Here is a 22,538-nt window from a genome sequence, read left to right on the forward strand (position 1 = left end):
GCAACAAAATGGCAAGTTTAAAATAATTAGGAATTAGCATGAAGAACAATTATGTGGTAAAAGCAATGAGCGTTACTACCATTTTTCACTCACGTGATCACAATAGATTTATTTATCAAATAAAGCACTGTACTAAGTTTATTTAACAACTGCTTGCTCAGGTTCATTGGTTTGATTTGGTTTTGATTTTTAAAAGGAGGGTATCCTGTTAGATTACTTTAGCCTCGTCGCTTGTCTCACTCTTACGTTGCCTATCCATAGGGATGACAGCAGTAAAGAACTTTAATCTCTTTTCTCTGCAGACACTGACATCTGTTACTGATCTAACAATATTTTGAGGGAAGAGAGGAAGAGTATAAGGGGAAACAATTCTGTTTAGCAGTCTTCCCATCGTTCATCTTTAACAAAAAAGCAACTATTGATTTTAATAAAACATCAAGGTCCCTCATTTATTTTAATTATATTTATTTTAAATTTTTTTTTAATGTTTATTTATTTTTGAGACAGAGACAGAGCATGAACGGGGGAGGGTCAGAGAGAGAGGGAGACACAGAATCCGAAACAGGCTCCAGGCTCTGAGCTGTCAGCACAGAGCCCAACGCGGGGCTCGAACCCACGGACCATGAGATCATGACCTGAGCCGAAGTCGGACGCTTCACTGACCGAGCCACCCAGGCGCTCCAAGGTCCCTCATTTAGATTAACACCAACAGCAGTGTTAAAGGTCACAGATGCTTTGAACAAAACATTTGCTAAAATCAAACATTCCTGATAGAAACTGTCCTTCCCCATCCCCACATACACTATCAGTTCTGCCTATATTTTTGCTCCACTTCTATCACTGGCACAAAAGGACTTCATACCAAAGTGACTCGTGGACTAACAAACATGGACAGCCCCTGGTGTAGGGGCATACACTTCCATGAGGGTATCTCTCAGTGGTTCTTATCCACTGGCTAGGAAAGCAAGAATTTTTACCTTGAATACAAATGTCTGTCCTTACAACACAGGATGCTGAGAGACAGTTTTGGCTGGGTCTCACCAGGGCTAAGGGAGCTAGTTGTTCTTATGAAACGTGAGTCAACAAAACTTGAGGCAGGGAAGAAGAACAGGGTCCTACAGGCCCAACCCAAGCGGCATAAGAACAAATACTACTGAGTAAACTTCAGCTCCCAAGAGTGAATTTTCTTTTCCAAAGGCCACTGACCTGATCGTATTTCCATCCAACCCGCTCTTCAAAATGTGTAGTACACAGTGTCTATATCCTTAAAGTGCCACCTAAGTTGATACCAATGGTGTAGCATTTCATCCAGAGAGATTTTAGTCAAACACAAAACCCAAATCTTTCAGCCTCTCCATTGTTACACAGAAGTATTTGTGTTTATCTACTCACAATTTTTAAAGGCAGCTGAACAAAATTTCAGCTCCACTCTAGAACTGTGTCAAAATGCCCAAGCAGAAACACACTCACCACCATTTTAAGAAAACAAAAGCACTTTACTAAGGTTAATTCTAGAAGAGAAATCTGCTACCAGAGCTAACTCACTAGGCTAGGCTAACTAGGCTCTGACAAACAAAAGAGATATTTTTTTGTGATGCTGTCCTTAAATGAGGTCTATAATAATTTAAAATATTTTAGTTACCTAACCAGAGGTGTTGTCATCCCAAGCAATTACTTAGAACGCATGATCTACCCAGTGCCTTTGGAAACCAGAGTTCCTATTGATTAACCGTGGAGAATTAAATCAAGGTCTAATTATATAATGATTTTATTTTTTTAAGTAAGCTCCATGCCCAACTTGGGGCCTGAACTCACAACTCTGAGATTAAGAGTTACATGCTCTATTGGCTGAGCCATCCAGGCATCCCTATAATGAAATTTATTTAATAGAGATTTTAGGTATCAAAAACAGAGTGTTATGCTAAGTGAAATAAGTCATACAGAGAAAGACAGATACCATATGTTTTCACTCTTATGTGGATCCTGAGAAATTTAACAGAAGACCAAGACCATGGAATAGGGGAAGGAAAAAAAAAAAAAAAAGAGAGAGAGAGAGAGAGAGAGAGCGAGAGCCAAACCATAAGAGACTCTTAAAAACTGAGAATAAACTGAGGGTTGATGGGGGGTGGGAGGGAGGGGAAAGTGGGTGACAGGCATTGAGGAGGGCACCTGTTGGGGATGAGCACTGGGTGTTGTATGGAAACCAATTTGACAATTAATTTCATCATTAAAAAAACCCATAGAAATAATAAAATGAATCTAAAAAAGAAACTTTAAAATATCATGCCTAATTCTCTATAGCCTCAACACCAAAATCATTTTAATTTGAAGATAAAACTAATTTGCTTTTAAACATATACTGATGTTCTTATTTGGATAAAGACAAAAAAGTCTAACAACTTAATAGAAAAACAACAAGTTCAAATAGCTGGCATGATATGGAGTTTTATTTTAAAAACGCAACTTTCATCCTCTTCAGTGCTTAGGTAGAGGAGATGGAGTTTCTCTCTACATAAAGTATTACGTGAAAATTCATTTAATTTTAACCTTTGGGAAGACTCAGTTATATCTTCAGAAGATTGTCTGGGTTGAAGTTTTCAGAATGTCACACTTGCACATGGGGCATGTCCTGTGTGCTAAAAGCCAGGGGTCAATGCACGTCTTATGGAAAAAATGTTTGCAAGTTAAAATACGTACTACATCTTGGGGTTTGTAGATGTCAAAGCAAACAACACAACTGTCTTCGTTTGGATCTAGTTCCTTATCCCCCTCCTTGAGCACTCGCAGTTGAAGCTGACCGATAGCTTTCTTCACATCTGCTTTCATCTGTCTTCGCCTCCTGGTGGAAGAATTGGGCACCCTAGGTCTCCAAGCACAGTACAAGAAAAGGTAGGCAACTGTGGCAGCCAGGAAGGTAAAGAGAGACATGACATAATGGCTCAGCCATGGCATGTGCATTCTTCCCACCTCAATGATGATCGTCACGTAGACTCCTTTCTGAATCAAATGCAAAAGTTCCATGCCTTTCAAGTTGCCTATCATTACTGCAACTATATTTTCCGTTCCCTGGTGAGACATGGGAAATACTTTGTTACCCGTACCTGGATAGTTATAGATGATCACCCCATTTGCTCCCTTCTCTGCTGCCACGTTGATTTTATGTGTAAAAGTACAGCCCCCCCGTTCAATGAGGGCCAACCAAGAGTCTGCTTGTTCAGGTCTGCTGAAGTTGGTCATAGGATTACAAGCATTCTGATTCCATCCTTCAGGAAGTACCGCCACACCAGACACCCTTTCCAAAGGAGAATGATTTCCGAACACGCCACTCTCTCCTAATTCAGATATAATCCGATTTCCCACCTGAAATGTTATATTCAGGTGGGCTGTCCAAATGGCTTTTCCTTTTGAGCCAGAAAGGCTAAGTAGTAGAAAGATGCTAAGCCGCAATAGTTGAGATGAAACAGAACTATGAGTTGAAGGAGTAATTCTAAGTAGGCTCATTCCTCCATTTGCCTCTTAACTGACAAACAAAAAACAAAACATCAGTTGTAAAAAAAAAAAATAGCAAAGAAGCTAACTTCAATTGTTGGCAGTAGATAATTAAAGCACATAAATGGAAAAAAGTCTGTGTTGATCAGAGGTATGTTCCTCCTTCCAGCATTTTTATTTTTGGTAGATTATCTTTCTTGTAATGAAACAGAACAAGAGTTGTTATTAGTACAATGTGATTTCAAGCAAATTATGACTTCCTCATGGGGATATTGTGACATCAGAGGTAGTTAAGCCAATCCAGGAGTTGATATTAGTGCACTGCATACTGAAATTCTATTGGCCAAAAAACCACCAAGCAAGGACTCATGGTATCTAACAATTTGGATAAACTGTAAAGCAATAAACAGGCAAGTTTTTGTTTTTAAGCCCGGAGTTTCTTTCTTAGTTCTGGATAGAGTGAAAACTGCCTAATACCACTCTATATTCATTGTTTTTCTGTCTGTTAAGCAAAGTAGAAATCATTCATGTATTCGTGCACGTGGCTGGCCAGTCACCAGTTCTCATGCATGGTTCATGCTACCCAATATGCTAATCTATGGGCAGCAGGAACAAATCATTTCTACTCTCTTTCAAAATTAAATGCTTATCTCAGATTCAACATGAGGATAATAAACATGTTGTAAGCCTGATACATTGCCAACTCACAAGGCAAATTCAACTTTTCACTAAAATTGCTACTAAGAATCTATGTGCTAGGCAAACACTAAGCATGGATCATACATTGGAGGCAAAAACAGGCACCTACTGTGTGGAGCTTACTACCTAGCGCAGACAGATTTATATATGTGTGTGTGTGTGTATATATATATATATATATATATATATATATATATATATTTATATTTATACATAAATAAATATATATATATAAATATAAAAAATCTATATTATATATATAAATATATATTTGTTTTTGAGAAGAGAGAGAGCGAGCGCAAGCAGGGAAGGGACAGAGAGAGAGGGAGACACAGAATCTGAAGCAGGCTCTAGGCTGAGCTGATGCACAGAGCCTGAGGCGGGGCTCGAACTCATGAATGGTGAGATCATGACCTGAACCGAAGTCGGATGCTTAACCAACTGAGCCATTCAGGCACCCCTAGTGAGGACACATCTTAAACACACACACAAACACGTAGCTGCAAGTTGATAGGGTCGCTGAAAGGAAAACATTCTATCCGAAGAATATAAAAGGACACAAATTTGATTAGAGGTCCAAGGCATTACTCCCCAAGGAAGCGGTACGTACTACCACTAAGACTTGAAAGATAAATCAGAATTACCTAAGCTGAGAATAGTATTTCAGGCAGAGGAAATGGCAGTTTCAAGACCCTAACACAGGAAAGAACACAGCAAATGAAAGGATCTGAAGCAATGTCTGTTTGGCAAAACAGGAGAAGGGAGGGCAAAAGGTAACGAGGGAGGAGGGCAAACAGCAATCAGCGTGCAGGGTTGTAAATGTTACACCAGGATTTTGAATTAGGTCCCAAGGACAAAAGAAACACACCAAAGGGGTTGCAAGGTGGGGAGGTGGACTTATAAACATTTCAAGATGTAGACACGTTATCAAGCACACTCTGTCTCATGCGGGGAGCGGGTTGGAGGAGAAGAGTGGTGAGGGGAGCTTAGGTAGACGGTGGCTTGGACTCCTGAAATAGTAGTAAACATGCAGAGGCACAGACAAGTCAGTCACTTCAAAGGTTGAATTAACAGATCTGGTAACTGGAAGGGTAGTAGCAGGTGGAGGAAAGGAGGAGCACAATGGCCACAAATCACTCTGTTAGTTTATTGCTGCAAACCGTGGCATCTTTACTGCTTTAAAGATCCTTTAATGCTTATTTGCCCTAATTTTAAATCTCACCTGAAGTCTGTTTCAAAGATTCAATAAACAGGCAACACTCAAACATTTATCATTTTCATTATATAGAATGTAGCCTATGCCCCAGGCATACTGTAACGCCCTCGGGATACGAAAGGGACAAAAAAAAAATTTGAGGCATGTTGACAATTTTGCCGTTTTGACAAAAGCATTTAGTTGTACTCCTTGTAATATTTAATATTCACTTACAAAAATAAAATTGGAAACCGTGAAACTTGTCTCATCATTCAGTTCACATCTGGACTACTGTGAAGACACACAGAACGTGGAGTCTTCCTAGCTTCAAATCATGTCAAGCGCTGGCCCATTAACATTGACCAGGTGAAGCCTTACTAGGAAGGCCATTTACATCATCACATTACGTGCTGTAGGATTACTTAACATTTGGATTTTAAGAAGTAATTCTCTAAGTCATGGGACTAAAAGGCACGGTGTAAGCAACATAGTCAATCGTATTGTGACAGCATTGTAGGGTGACAGATGGCAGCTACCACACTTGTGGGCCGAACATCACGTATAAACTTGTCCAATCACTATGCATATACCTGAAAATATGTAACACTGTGTGTCAACTACAGCTGGAAAACACACAACTGGAGTAGAATTTCAAACACAAATTCCTTCTTTCTATTAAAAAAAAAAAATCACTAAGTTGTGGAGACCTAACGCACAGCCTGGTGACTACAGTAAAGAACGCTGTATACTCAACATTTGCCAAAAAAGTAGATCTCAAGTGTCCTCATCACACACACAAATGGAAACTATGTGAGGGGATGGATAGGTTAACTAGTTTGTGATCGATTTCAAAACGTACACGTACCAAAGCATCACATTGTACACCTTACACACGTATAATTTTTGTCCATTTGTCAATACCTCAGTAAATCTGGTTAAAAAATTCTAACTTTGTTTTGGTTTGCTAATTCTTAAGGGTAAACAGTTTAAACAGGAACTATATTCTGACTCATTAACACATCTCAAATCTCAAGGTCATGTGGTTGAAAAATGATTTGAAAATTTTACCAATTCATTGTTATTTTTCTCACTACGAGGTAAGGGGATTAAGGCAATGATAGAACTCGCTGGAGTCCCAGAATACATGCAACTATAAGAAACAACTGTTTACCTCCAACACAGTGGTTTCCAAATAGGGGACAATTTTCCCTTCCAGGGGATATTTGGCTGTTTCTGAAGACATTTTCGACTGCCACAATGACAGAATACTATTGGCATGTACTGGTAGAGGCCAGGGATGCTTTTAAAAATTCCAAAGTGCACATGGATAGCCCGGTTAAATAATTATCTGGTCCAAAATGTCAATGCTGAGGCTAATAAACTAATAAAACAGGCTTGTGAGGAAGGAACCAACACAAAACTTACTTCTCCATGGGATATCTGAGCTCTTATCATAAATTAAGCTTTTATAATTGCCAATATATCAATAACGATCCCCTTTACTGGTGCTCTCCCACCAAAGGAAAAAGGTACAAACTGCCACATGAGTGAACACAGCAGCTACAGGCTCTAAATTCCTTTTACCCAAAGGAATGATATTTAAATAATCATTAACCACAACAAACATGTAATACACACTATACACTGACAAGGGCTACAGCCTGTATCACAAGGAACACAACACGGTCCCTTTATTAAGGAGGTCATCATCTAGGTAGTAGAAAAGTGTTATGTACAAATCAGAAATAGGCATCTCTGTATCTTAACTTTCAGGTTCCACCTAAAATGTTAAGAAGGTTATAATTTTCATTACTCAAATTTCCAGAAATCTCCACCCTGATGACAGAAATAGCCAAATGCATTCACTCAGCATTGCCCACATAGTATCTGTAAGATACAGGCAATACTGAAGAAACTTTAATAAATGATTTCACAAGTCACAGTATCCAGGGCTATGATATTCGAGATCTCTAAGAATCCACAAAACACACTGGATTCACTTAAAGTTTGAAAACTATGTAAGTTTTCTGCCAGTAACTAAATGCATAATAGGATTTGGCAAGAACAGAATATTAAAAGGCAGAATTACATCAACTTAAAATTATATATTTTATTGTAAATTAAGTTCTCATAATGTATTTTCTCATTTTCTCTCATAAGTTAATCACTACTCTCACATATTCTCAGACATATGCAATAAAAAATTTTTTAATATACAAATGCTTTCTCCTCAATATTCTTGAACACAGGAGTTCTGAATATGCTTAAATGAAAGACAATAAATTTTTTAAATAACATGAAGTTGGGAATTACCTGGACAGTCAAGTACTATGTACTAGAACAGGTACAGATACATGAAAACCCCAAAATTTACTCAGGCTCTTCATTATTCCTTATATTAACCAATTTAATGACTTTCAAAGTCATTAAAGGCTCTGGTAATTAAGTATATTAGACACTTGTTTTTTCTCTGTACATGTGAAGTTTTTGGCTTTTTCGGGGGAAGGTCTGAGAGAGCATGTGCATAAGCAGGGGGAGGGTCACAGAAAGGGGTACAGTGCTCATAGGAGCAAGCTCGATGTGGAGGCTCGGACTCACAAACCATGAGATCATGACCTGAGCTGAAGACCAACAGTACCACACAGGTGCCCCCAAAGCAGACACATTTTAAATCACCACATGACCAACCACCATTTCTTCACTAATGTAAGCCAGGATTACTATTTCTATTTACTGGCATGCCTAACAGATGCAGGAGGAAAGTTTAGTTAGTGTAGGAGCTCCAAAGCTCCAAGAAGCCACCATGACATGGAGGATGGGGAATGCTCACCTTACTCACTTAACAGTGCTGGCTCAAAAGAGCTTGTGTGAATGAGTAGTTAGCATGGTCAGGTTTTATCACACTTGAATGAATACTTTCCACTGTTTTAGTCTGGCCTTCAAAAGCATTCCCATAGTGTAGAACTTTGCAATAGCATCGTTATCTAATCTCCCATCACCTTGGATTTATTCTGTTGCCAGAGCAACCTATAGACAAAAAGTAATGAAGTTTCCAATGGCATTCCTTTTTTTGCTTAAAACTTTAGATGGCTTGCTCTATTCAAAGGATAACACCCAAGCGGCCAAGAATGAAATACAAGCCTCTCCAGCTTGGTCCTCTTTGCTTTCATCTGGTCTCATTTTCTACAATTATCAATCCTGAAATTTATCTTCAATTCAAACAGCTTATAGTTTCCTGCACTCGTATTGCGGCAGTCACTATAGAAGACCTTACACAGGCTTTATGCCTTCTAATAAGCGGGTTTGTTCCTATGGTAGGTACACTGATTGCAAACGACACCAATTACTTCCCTCCCTCTAATGACAGCCCTTACAATGTGGCTTAGAGCAGTTCCTTCCATCAGGAGGTGGATCTATTTCTACACCCTTTGAACTTAAGTAGTAAAGAGACTAGAACAGGAGTACAGACATGCCAGGTCTGAGTCTAAGCCTCAGGAAGCCTTACCGTCTTGCCCTGTTCCCCAGCTCTCAGAACCCCACCACCCTCAAGTAAAGAAAACTAGCCTGGCTAACAAGATGCTAAGTGGAGGAGAGGCCAGGCAGCCTAGCTGAGCCCACCCTACATCAGTATACAGATGGACCAACATGTGTGAAAGGCCTTGATAAGCAGAGAGGTCTACATGATCGTGAGGTGACCACACAGATCTGAAGACTCACCTGGTCAACCCTAGACTTCTGAGCAGTAACACATACTGACTCTTATTTTACAGTTTATAAAAAGAAGAAACTGCCCCGATATACAGGAGTTTGGGATGGTTTATAATGCAGCAGCTGACAGAGCTCCCTCTACAGAATTATCTACTCCATTAACTTCCTTCACAGCTAGGACTCAATGGCTCATTTTCAGTACTCATCCTCTAGCACAGTATCTAGCACATGTAGTTATCTATTGTAAGTTCTTAGTGAAGGTTGGATAAATTCATAGTGTCATTATCCTCTATATCCTAATATATACTATTCCTCATTCAATAATGTATGTATTTTGTTTTATCGTTACAAGGGTGATAATTTCAGTTTGGGTATAATTAGAATGTGCATGAGTTCAATATTGAATTCTGTATATTTAATACTCCAAACTGGATTTCCTATAGCCATACTTGAATACAAAGATAAATGAGCATGTAGAGTATGACCAAATGTCTTTAAATTTTAATGGGTATAAAACAAACTACCTAAATTATATTCTCTTCTGCATTCAGAATTTAAGTCAAGGTTCATATAACTAACACTAAATTGAGTACCTTTTTTTTCTTCTCCATCTACCTAGTTCGAATATAGAATGGTAATCAATAGAGTAGGAATATATTAGTAACCAGTCTGAGAAGTAATTGGGGAAAAAAAAAACCTTTATTTACACTGTAACCTTTGCATCAAGAAGGATAGAGGAAGGAGCTGAACATCCTTAAGTAAACACAAGATTAAGAACTGTATTTGATTGTATGATCATCTTTCTTTGAGTTGGGACAAAACACATCTTAATATTAACTCGATCATTTAGTCTGGAGTTTTGTTTGAAAGGGTGAGTAGGCAATGCACTCAAAAAAAAAAAAAAAAAAAAAAAAAAAAAAGAAAAAAGGAATCTTTTGAATAACTGCCAAGAACTTGTTCTGTTCTATCAATAGACTTTTTCTGCTTCTGTAGTAAGAGCCAACACTGAGGACCAAATGGGTATGAAGGCCGATTTTGAGGCTCTGCCATTTTAAAATTGTTCTAAAACCATCAAGTAGATTCCAGACCTTCCTAAGCTAAAGTCAGTCATTGAAGGTTTCTGTTTTGCCTTCCTAAGACCAGTCCTGCAGAGCACACTTAACTCTGAGTAAGCTCTTAGCCACCTGAAATAGCAGGGTAGAGGCAATTAAGGAGATTTTCCCATTTAAATCAGTTACATTTTTCCAATTCACCGGTCACAAAACCTTTACCCATTTGTGAGGAAATTTAATCCCTCCTGGGAGGCAGCAGAGGAGAAAAATCAGGAGGATGGCATCATCATGCCAGCAGCAACTTGCTGAAGCACCCAGCTATGTGACAGACCCACCGGGAAACCCAGTCTTCACCACATGCTGAGTGAGGGGTGCCACAGTGAGCCTGTTTTTTCACTTGTACGATGTAATGTCGGCCTCTCAGCGCGATGGATGGTGGACTATCAGATGACCGCTTCCACGTTTATTCGGAAATCACCAAGCACACCGCTGGCATGGCAGAGGCTTGATCAACAGGCCTGGCCCTTCCACCCCTTCCCAATTCTAGATAGCCTATTTCCTCCATTTTCCACCTAATAAAATTCTTCTCATCCTTCACAACTCATCCCAATCCTCCCTCTGCAATCTCCCCAGAGAAAAGCACCTGTTCCTATGACACATTGTTTTTACATCTATTTGACAGTCAATTCTGCCGTATATTACATGTAGTTAGATGTTTATGTCTGTTCCCAGTTCAGTTTGACTTAAAATGTCTGGTGAGTAATGTTAACTTATTTGTATAAAACTGGTTTCCTCCCTTTTGCCCCTATACTAGCACAGGGACTAGCACTCAGGGTCCCTGTCAAATATTTGTCTTTTCAAGTACTTATTCTTCAAAATACTAAGACCCATCAGCAGCTCTGGCAACCTCTGCTTTGTACAGCCACCCATTTAAAAAATATATAAAACAGGCAATGATGTGACAAGTCTTCCCTCAGCTAAGAATTACTTTGACAACAGTCGTCCAGCAAAGGCTTATTTAGTATCACAAGATCAGAGGCCATCCGTCTGACATTTTTTCTGTGAAATAAATTCCATCCACAGCTCTATACTTGAAAAATGGAATAATATACAGCATAAAGTAATAACTATTTTTTTTTAACGTTTATTTATTTTTGAGACAGAGAGAGACAGAGCATGAACAGGGGAGGGTCAGAGAGAGAGGGAGACACAGAATCCGAAACAGGCCCCGGGCTCTGAGCTGTCAGCACAGAGCCCGATGCGGGGCTCGAACTCACAGACCATGAGATCATGACCTGAGCCGAAGTCGGCCGCCCAACCGACTGAGCCACCCAGGCGCCCCAGTAATAACTATTTCTTTTTTTTTTTTTTTTTTTTTTTTTTTCAGTAATAACTATTTCTAATGTTTAAGTAGACTCTACTGAATCAAAAACCCTTTAGTTTAGGAGTGCCTGGGTGGCTCAGTCATTTAGGCATCTGACTCTTGATTTCGGCTCAGGTCATGATCTCTTGGGTTCATAGGTTTGAGCCCCACATCAGGCTCTACACTGAGAGTGTGGAGTCTGTTTGGGATTCTTTCCCCCGCTCCCTCTGTCCCTCCCCTGCTCTCTACCTCTCTCTTTCAAAATAAACATTAAAAAAATTCTTTTAGTTTATAGATCAACATATCTGTATCTCAAGTCATATGTCAAATGGTCAATATAAGAAAACTGTATCAGATTAATATTGCGCATTTCAGCACCTCAAAGCCCTAGATTAGATCAGCAGTAATACTTAAAGCACAAAGTTCTAAATGACACCAACTTTCTCAGCAACCCAGAAGGCCTTCTATATTCCCCAGCTAAAAATGTGGTCAAATCCTACAATCCCCAGAAACCTGCTGATTAAAATCCTATAATTCTAAGAAGTTCTCTATATTGACAGAATATTTGCTATCACTTTTCCACATGTAACATTCACTCTTAAAGACTAGAGACCTAGTCTCTACATAAATGCCTCTTACCATCTCCAACTAAACAGTTAACATGGCTGCCCTTTAGAGAAAGGGTTTTGGGACTCAGAGGGGGCAAGAAAATAGTCACAGAGCTTAGTTATTATTATTGTTGGAATATACATGACCAACTTCAAACAAAAGGTGTTTTTTGTTCCCTCACACCCACAGACCTTCTATAAAATCAAAACAAAGAAGTAAAGCTTTTGATTAGCTTTCCTGACATGATATTGTTCATTATGTTGAAAAGGAGCCTTGTTTCACCAATTGTTATATTACTAATCCACATTAAACTCGAAGAAGAACATTCAGGTCACCAATGACTCAAACTATCCATGATTTTTTAGGAAAAGATGTTTGAGTTTTAAGGGATAGATGTAATCATGTGAGAAAGCAAAGTGTGGGTAAACTACACATAAAGAATTTCATTCTGTGCAACATAGTTGAATTATTGATGTTCCACTATTTTATTGAGAGGACACTAAAATTACTCAGGTGGAAAACTAAATGATCGACATCCCATATAAATGAAAGTAGACTGTAAAAAGATGGTGGCAGAGTAGGAAGACCCTAGGCTCCCTTTATCCTAGGAATACAACAATGAGATCATACTAAATATCCCAGAAATCAACATGAAGTCTGGCAGAACAAACTCCACAACTAAAGATAGAGCGGAAGCCACATCAAAGAAGGTGGGAAGTGCAGAGATATGGCTTGGGAGAGAACTGGATCATAAACGTGGTTGCAGAGAAGGGGGAGAGGCAGATTAGCACATAGGGGAGTACATGGGGAAAATGAACCCCTACAGCAAGTGGCTTGGAAAGTGAGAGGACCTAGATTTCATGAGTTCTTGAAACAAGCACAGCTTAAAGCCTGGAGTTTTAAAGCCTGGGTCAGCATGCTTGGCCCTGGGAGAGGCTGGAGGATACTGGTGCTGAAGGGCAAACTGCCTGTGGACCAACAGTATGGAAACAGTTATCTGAAGAGCACCTGGGGCACACAGTTGGAAGGTTAGTTGCTCGTCTCAGATCATGTCCCAAAGAGGGAGTATCGAGGGTGAGATCCTACCAGTAACAAAAGAACTGGCAGGTGCCATTTCTTCCCCACCCTTCAGCATTGAGCACAGGGCTACCTGCAGTAACCAGCCAGTGCCCGTACTCATTGCCTAACTTGCTCATACCAAGCCCCAACCCCTGCACTATGGTGGAACCATCCTTCCCAGTCACACCTGCCTCAGTCTTGGCCCTGCAGGAACCCCTCTCTCAGAAGACCAGCCCAAACCCCTGCCCACACCACAACCCCCAACCCTGGGGTTTTTCCAAGTCCTCTGTTCTAGTGGCAACACAGACAGGTCTCATTTCAGAAGCAGATCAAAGCATACCTAGTTAAACTTAGCACATTCAGACCAGGGACCAAACACTGCCCACAACACACAAAGAAAGCCTCTGCAGAAGGCTGGTCTAAAGGGAAAAAAAAAAACAAAACAAAACAAACAAAAAAACAGCCAGGACACAACAGCAGAGTGCACGGAGCACACATTGACGACAATCCGAGAAGCACCAGGCCCTGAGAAACAGGGGATGCTAAAATCCAGGGCACTATGGGATTTCTTCTTCATAAGGCTATTAAAGGAGAAGTAACTGACTTTCCTAATACACAAAATAGGCACAGATACTTAGACAAAATAAGACAGAGGAATGTCCCAAATAAAAGACCATGACAAGGCCAGAGATCTAAGGGAAACAGGTGTAAGTAACATGTCTGATAGAGGATTTAAAGCAATCATCAGAAGGATACTCACTTGATTTGAAAAGAGTGTAGGACGTGAGTGATACCCTTAACACACAGATAAAGAATAAATAGAGATAAAGGCCTCAATAAACAAAATGAGAAACATGCTGGATGGAAGGGACAGGAGGCTGAGAGGAACAAATTTATGACTTAAAAGAGTAATGGAAAGAAATCAAGGTTAACAAAAGAGAAAAAGAGTTACACTAAAGAACTTAGGGAACCCAGCGATTCCATCAAACATAGTAACATTCATATTATAGCAGTCCCAGAAGAAAAGGAGAAAGGGGGACAGAATATATTTGAAAACATAATAGCTGAAAGCTTCCCTAACCTGGGGAAGGAAACAGATACCCAGATCCAGGAGGCACAGAGAAACCCTAACAAAATTAACAAAAGCAGATTGACACCAAGGCATGTTGTAATCAAAATGGCAAAATGTAGTGATACAGGAAAAAAACACTATAAAAGAATCAAGACAAAAGATGGTTATATACAAAGGAAACCCCACCATAAGGCTATCAGTGGGTTTTTCAGCAGAAACATTCCAAGCCAGAAAGGAGTGGGATGATATATACAAAGTGCTGAATGGGAAAAACCTGCAACCAAGAATATTCTACGCCACAAGGTTATCACACAGAATAAGAGGAGAGATAAAGAGCTTCCCAGATAAAAACTATAAGAGTTATGACCACTAAGCCAGCCCTGTAAGAAATAATAAAGGGGACTCTGAGTAGAAAAGGAAATCAAAAGTTACAGTATAAAGGCAGGAAACACAATAGTAGTAAAAATGAGCATTTTTGTAAAATATCAGTCAAGGAACTCACAAAATAAAAGAATAGAAATGATTCCTTTAGGTATATGTTTTAAGTATGGTATGTATGTTTTAGGTATATGACCTATATACATGTACCTACAACATGGGGAGGAGTAAAGAATGGGTTCCAACTTAAAGGACCATCAACTTGATATAGACTGTATACACAGATGTTATATACAAACCTAATGATAATCGCAGATCAATAATAAATGTGCAAAGAATAACAAGAAAGAAATCCAAATAGATCATTAAAGAAAATCAGCAAACCATGAAAAAGACAAAAAAGGGTGAGGGAAAATCTTCAACCACAAAATAATTAATAAAATGGCAATAAATACATATCAATAATTACTTGGAACGTAAATTGACTAAACACTCCAATAAAAAGATATTACGTGATGGAATGGATAAAAAAACAAAAACAAAAAAAACAAGACCCATGTATATACTGCCCCTAAGAGACTCATTTCAGACCTAAAGACATCTATAGATTGGAAGTGAGAGGACAAACATTTATCACGCAAATGGTTGTCAAAAGAAAGCTAAAGTAGCAAAGCTATGTTGGACAAAATAGATTTTGAAACAAAGACTGTAATAAGAGACAAAGGAGGACATTTATAATAAAAGACAATCCAACAAGATGTAACAACTGTAACTATTTATGCACCCAGCATGGTAGCAACAAGATAATTAAAACAGTTAATAACTAGGTCAAAGGAACCAACCAATGATAACACAATGGCAGCAAGGCACTTTAACACCCCACTTACATCAATGGACAGATCATCTAACCAGAAAATCAACACGGAAAAACTGGCTTTGAATGACACACTGGACCAGATGGATTTACCAGATATATTCAAAAACACTCGCTCCTAAAACAGAATACACATTCTTTTCAAATGCACATGGAACATTCTCCAGCACAGATCAAGTATCAGGTCACAAACCAGCCTCAAAAAATTCAAATACATCCAAGTCATACGATGCATCTTTTCTGACCATACACTGAGAAACGAAGTCATTCACCAAGAAAGCCACAAAAATAGGATTAAATAACATACTACTGAATAATGAATGGATCAACCAGGAAATAAAGTATACAGAAATAAATGAAGATGAAAACACAATGGTTCAAAACGTTTCAGATGCAGCAAAAGCAGGTCTAAAAGGAAAGTTTATTACAATACAGGCCTATACAGAAGAAAAATCTCAACCTAACCTTCCACCTAAATGAACTAGAAGAACAAAACCTAAAACCAGGATAGGGAAAGAAATAAAGGTTGGAGCAGAAATAAAGGATATAAAAACTAAAAAAACAAAACACACAAAAATAAACCATAATAGAACAGATCAATGAAACCAGGAACTGGTTCTTTGGAGGGGGGAAAAATGAGTAAAACTAACAAACCTCTAGGGCACCGGGGTGGCTCAATCGGTTAAGTGTCTGGCTTTTGGTTTCTGTTCAGGTCATGATCTCACGCTTCGTGGGAGTGAGCCATGCTCACGCCAACAGCATGGAGCCTGCTTGGGATTCAGTCTCTCTACCCCTCCCCACAGCTCTTGCTCTCTCCAAATAAGCTTTAAAAAAAAATGATAAACTTCTCTCCAGATCAAGAAAAGAAATGACCCAAATAAATAAAATCATAAATGATAGAGGACCAATAGCACCACAGAAATACAACTAGGAGAATATTTATGAAAAACTACATGCCAACAAATTGGACAACCTAGAAGAAATGGGTAAGTTTCTAGAAATATATAACCTGCCAAAACTGAAACAAGATGATACAGAAAATTTGAATAGACCAATTACCAGCAAAGAAATTGAATCAGTAATCAAAAAACACCTAACAAAAGTCCAGGACCTGACAGCTTCACAGGCAAATTCTACTAAACATTTAAGTAAGAGTTAATACCTATTCTTCTCAAACGATTCCAAGAAATAGAAGAGGAAGGGGAACTTCCAAATTCATTCTGTGAGGCCAGCATTATCATGATACCAAAAACAGATAAAGACACACAAAAAAAGAGAACTAAAGGCTAGTATGTCTGATGAACACAGACCCAGAAATCCTCAACAAAATACTAGCAAACAGAATCCAATAATACAGAAATCATTCACCACAATCAAGTGGGATTTATTCCTGATTACAAGGGTGGTTCAATATTCACAAATCAATATAACATATCACATCAGTAAGAGAAAGGATAAAAAATTCTATTATTTCAATAGACACAGAAAAAGCATTTGACAAAGTACAACATCCATTTATGATAAAAACCCACAATGAAGTAGGTTTAGAGGAAACATACCACAACATAATAAAGGTCATCTATGAAAAACCCAGAGCTAATATCCTTAGTAGGAATATACTGAGAGCCTTTCCCTAAGGTGAGGAACAAGACAAGGATGTCTACTTTTACCACCTTTTTAAATTTTTTAGATTTTTTTAAAAGTAATCTTTACACCCAACATAGGGCTCAAACTTACAACCCCAAGATCAAGAGTTGCATGCTGTACAGACTGAGCCAGCCAGGTGCCCCTCACTCTGATCACTTTTATTCAACATAGTACTGGGAGTCCTAGCCACAATATTCAGACAAAAAAATAAAAGGCATCCAAATTGGCAAGAAAAAGGTAAAACTTTCACTATTTGCAGATGACATGATACCCTACATAGATACCTGAAAGACTCCACAAAAACAAAAATCCATCAAAAAACAAAACAAAAAAAAAAAAACCTGCTTTAACTGATAAACTAATTCAAGTAAAGTCACAGAATATAAAATCAATCTACAGAAATCTGTTGCATTTCTATACACAAATAACGAAACAGCAGAAAGAGAATTTATGAAAACAATACCATTTATTACTATACCTAATATAATGATACCTAGGAAGAAGCCTAACCAAAGAGGTGAAAGACCTGTAACTGTGAAAGCTACAAAACACTGACAAAAGAAACTGAAGACCCAAATGGAAAGACATTTCACATTCCAGTATTTTTGAAAAATACTGTTAAGACAGCTATACTACCCAAAGCAATCTACACATTTAATGCAATCCCTATCAGTATACCAACAGCATTTTTCACAGGACTAGAACCACTCTAAAATTTGTATTGAACTGCAAAAGACCCCAAATAGCCAAAGCAATCTTGAAGAAGAAAAGCAAAGCTGGAGGCATCACACTTCTGGACTTCAAGTTATACTACAAAGCTATAGTAATCAAAAAAGTATGGTACTAATACAAAAATAGACACAGAGCAACAGGACAGAATAAAAAATCCAAAAATAAACCCATAATTATATGGTCAGTTAATCTTTGACAAAGCAGGAGAGAATATCTAACGGGAAAAAGTCTCCAACAAACAGTGTTGGGAAAACTGGACAGCTACAGGTAAAAGAATGAAATTGGACCACTTTCTCACACTATACACAAAAATAAACTCACAATGGATGAAAGACCTAAATGTGTGACCTGAAACCATAAAAATCCTAGGAAAGAGCACAGGCAATAATTTTTCTGACATCAGCCATAGAAACCTTTTTTTTTTTTTCCAGATAAGTCCCCTGAGGCAAGGGAAACAAGATCAAAATTAAACTATTGGGACTACATCAAAATAAAAAGCCTCTTCACAGTGAAGGAAACAATCAATACAACTGAAAGGCAACCTATGGAATAGGAAAAGATATTTCCAAATGATACATCAAATTAAGGGCTATTACCTAAAATATATAAAGAACTGATACAACTTCAACACCCAAAAGACAAATAATCCAATTAAAAAACTGGCAGAAGACAGGGGCGCTTGGGTGGCTCAGTCGGTTGAGTGTCCAACTTCAGCTCAGGTCATGATCTCACAGCTCGTGGTGACAGCTCGGAGCCTGGAGCCTGCTTTAGATTCGATGTCTCCCTCTATCTCTGCCCCTCCCCTGGTCGCGCTATGTCTCTCTCTCTCTCCCTCAAAAATGAAGATTAAAAAAAAAAGTTGGCAGAAGATACAGACTGACATTTCTCCCAAGACAACATACACATGGCCAACGAATACATGGGAACACGTTCATAGTCACTTGACATCAAGAACATGCAAATTAAAACCACAATGAACGATCACCTCATACTCACCAGAATGGCTAAAGTCTACAACACAAGAAACAACAGGTGTTGGCAGGGATGGGGAGGGGGGGATCTTTTTTTGCACTGTTGGTAGGAATGCAAACTGGTATAGCCATCTAGAAAACAATATGGAGGTTCCTCAAAAACTTAAAATTAGAACTATCCTGTTACCCAGCAATCACAATACTGCTTATTCACCTGAAGAACACAAGAACAGTAATTCAAAGGGGGTACATGCATCCCTATGTTTAAAGCAACATTATTTATAATAGCCAAGATACAGAAGCAGGGTAAGTATCCATCAACTGATGGATATAGAATCTATAACATACACACACATTAAAATATTATTCCACCATAAAAAAAGAATGAAATCTTGTCATTTGAAATGGCATGGATGTAGCTAAGTGAAGTCAAAGAATTACCATCTGATTTCACTCATAAGTGGAATTTAAGAAACAAATGAGCAAAAGGCAGGGGGAAAGAGACAAGACAAGAAACAGTCTCTTAACTATAGAAAATAAACAGATGGTTACCAGAGGGGAGAGGAGTGGGGGGAATGGATGAAACGAGGGAAGGGTGAAATAAGTGAGGGGATTCAGAGTGCATTTGCGGGGCACCTGGGTGGCTCAGTCTGTTGAGCGTCTAACTTCAGCTCAGGTCATGATTTCGTGGTTTGTGGGTTTGAGTCCCACATTGGGTTCTGTGCTGACAGCCTGTTTCGGATTCTGTGCCTCCCTCTCTCTGCCCCTCCCTTCCTCACACTCTGTCTTGGTCTCAAAAATAAATAAAAACATTAAAAAAAAAGTGCATTTGTAATGAAATTGGGTGACGAGACTGAGTGATCGAAATAAACACTGTAAAAAAGATGGTAAGTGATACAGTTAACCCGAAAACACAGGTGAGTGACAGCCTTTTTATCTCCAAGTATATGAAGTTAACACCTTCTCTCCTCTCTACAACTTTGTGAATTGTTTCTAGTGGTCTTATTTTTTAACTTGATCTTCCAAATGTCATTTTTTCTTTTAAAACCTTTAGTAAATTTAATACTTTTCTTGCATCAATCACGGAACAAAAAACATTAAGTAGGGCCACAAGTGAAAATTACAGAAAAAGTCCACAAAAAACTGAAGACTGAAAATTCGTGGGTTTACATTTATGTCTCAAAAAATACACAAGATGGGCTACCGAGTGTGAGACACAGATGGAGAGTAAATCAGACAAAACCCAATGCCATGCACAGGAATACAAAGTACGCTCAAGGTTATTAGTGTAGTATTTTTACAAACTGTTCTAGCTCATATTTCAACTATAGTACTTTCATAATCTGTTCAAGTACAGTAATTTATAATGCTATTGCTATGAACCATAACAGAGCTTCAATTTGAGTCTTTACTAAATGGCGGGGTTTAGCACTTTCTAGATTATCGCTTTTACTATTCACCTGGCAATGAAGTAGTACTATTTAGAATCTCTAAGCTATAAATGAGAAAACTGAAGCCAAGCAAGTAATCATTTAACACCACAGAGGGAGTTAAATAGGAATCAGGATTTGACCCTGATGTCTATCGTAATGTCTCATAGCCCAAATACTTTTATAAGCAGGTCCCGATGCATAATCATTTACCATACTGGACAGTGGCCAAGAACAACTTTTTCGGATGCTGAATTAGTCCCCCACTTTGATATTTAAAATCTTAAAAGACGACAGAAAACATACTGCTGGGATTTTACTGCAACTATCAGCCATGAGTCCATCTGCAATATTTGCAGCACTGCTCATTTAGACAATTACATACACATTTATTTTCTTCAACTTCAACAAAAAGGTTAATCATAGCAAATTCAATCAGATTAGTGGGGATTACTCACTTTTAAGTATTTTTAAGGTGCAATATTTAAAAAGAAAAAGAAAATGTTACACACTCACATACTCATCGCCCAACTTTTAATCTTAACATCTTAGACACACATTCAGTTCCTAGGGCCATGTAACAAAATACCACAGACTAGATGACTTGAAACAGGGCTTTTTTTCTCCTCATAGTTCTTCGTGCTAGAAATAGAAAACTGAAGTGTTGGCAGGACTTATTCCTACTGCAAGCTCAAGAGAATCTAGTCCATGTTTTCCAGCACATTCTGGTGGTTCCCAGCAATTCTTAGTCTCTTGACTTACAGACATATCACTGCAATGTCTGCCCCGATCCTCATATCTTCTCAGGGTGTCCTCCCCTGTATCTTTCTTCTCCTAAGGACACTAGAACTTAAGAGCACACTCTACTCTGGTATGGCCCCCACCGAAATTACATCTACAACAACCCTACTTCCAAATGAAGTCACATTTTGAGGTTCTGAAGAACCTGAATTTGGGGGGAACACTACACAACCTAGTAAAGGATGTTTAATGAAAATAAATTAGAAACACTTGAAGTCCTTTATATACCACCCTCAAACCAATAATCCAGACTTCCAGAGATAAACCCTATTCTGAAAGTGCTACTAACTTCAGTAAGCTTTATGTGCATGTATTCATATAGAAAAACTCTGCTATGTGTTACAAAAACCATATAAATACAACTATGCCATACAAACCATTTTGCAACTTTTTTGATCATTGTCTTTGAGATTCACCAGTTTTATAGCATTCTATTGTATGAACATATCATACTTTATACTCACTCACCTATTGATAAGTACTTGAGTTGTTTTCACTCCTTCAATATTTCAGCGTTGCGATAGACATTCCTATATGGGTTTCCTTGTGCTTGAATTTCCCTAGACTATACTCCTGGCAGGTCAATTTCCAGTTCACAAGGTATAGGCACTACACTGCTACAAGTTGAACAGATTGAAAAGATTTACAACTTCAGCCAGAACCATGTAACTACTCATTCTCCTATATCCTTATTAAAGTTTCATTTTTCCAAATTCACCAAACTGGAAGAAACCGTATCTCCTTTTAATCTAAACATCCTTGATTACTAGGAATGTTAATCATCCCAATTTTGTAACAGGTTGAATGACTCCAACATGTATTTGACATCCATGTTAAACCCCTGGAGCTTATGAAAGCTACTTTTGTTGAAAAAGTCTTTGTGGATAAAATTAAAGATCTTGAGATGAAGAAATCATCTTAGGTTATCAAGCGGGGTCCAAATCTAATGACCAGTGTCCTTCTGAGAGAGACACAGGGAATATCTGGCAGGCAGAAGGGAAGGCAGCAACGTAAAGATGAAGGCAGAGTCTAGGGTGACACGATCACAAGCTAAGACGACAATGTCAAAAGAGACTCCAAAAGCTGGAAGAAGCTTTGAAGGAGTCTTCCCCCAGAGCTGAGAGAATGCAGCCCTGCTTACGTCTTGATTTCAGGTATCTGACCTTCCAAACTAGGAAAATAAATGTTTTAAGCCAATCAGTTTGTGGCAACTATCACAACAGCTACACGAAACTATTACAGTTTATTAACCATTTAGATTTCCTATTCTTTGAATTTACCCATTCTGTCCAGGGACCATTTGCCTTGTCATACAGACATAGAAGAGTTCTGTATTTTAGGTATTAAGCCTATGTATTATAGGCTTGTTGATGGTAATACCAACTATTTTCTCCCTACTTTGTTTTGTCATGTGAAGTATTTCAGCTTTTAGCATTTTTTTCAATCACTTATGGTTTGT

General features: G+C 38.4%; 2 protein-coding genes across 6 annotated transcripts in view; both read right to left on the reverse strand.

The window, feature by feature from the left end:
* CADPS2 (calcium dependent secretion activator 2) overlaps positions 1-22,538 on the reverse strand; it is a 539,410-nt gene that overhangs the window by 371,029 nt on the left and 145,843 nt on the right. The window contains exon 1 of one of the 5 annotated variants that reach the window (XM_042970916.1): positions 1,207-1,294. The exons of the other annotated variants lie outside the window; for them this stretch is intronic. The gene's annotated coding sequence lies outside the window, so the exon portion shown is untranslated. Of the gene's footprint in view, positions 1-1,206; positions 1,295-22,538 lie in introns of those variants that run through there. 5 annotated transcript variants of the gene reach the window in all.
* Positions 2,426-3,723, reverse strand: RNF148 (ring finger protein 148). The gene has a single exon (XM_007089183.3). It carries the CDS (start codon positions 3,499-3,501, stop codon positions 2,572-2,574), a length of 930 nt encoding a protein of 309 aa, XP_007089245.1. The 5' UTR covers positions 3,502-3,723; the 3' UTR covers positions 2,426-2,571.

This window comes from Panthera tigris, chromosome A2 (genome assembly GCF_018350195.1).
Source record: "Panthera tigris isolate Pti1 chromosome A2, P.tigris_Pti1_mat1.1, whole genome shotgun sequence".
Classification (NCBI taxonomy): Eukaryota; Metazoa; Chordata; class Mammalia; order Carnivora; family Felidae; genus Panthera; species Panthera tigris.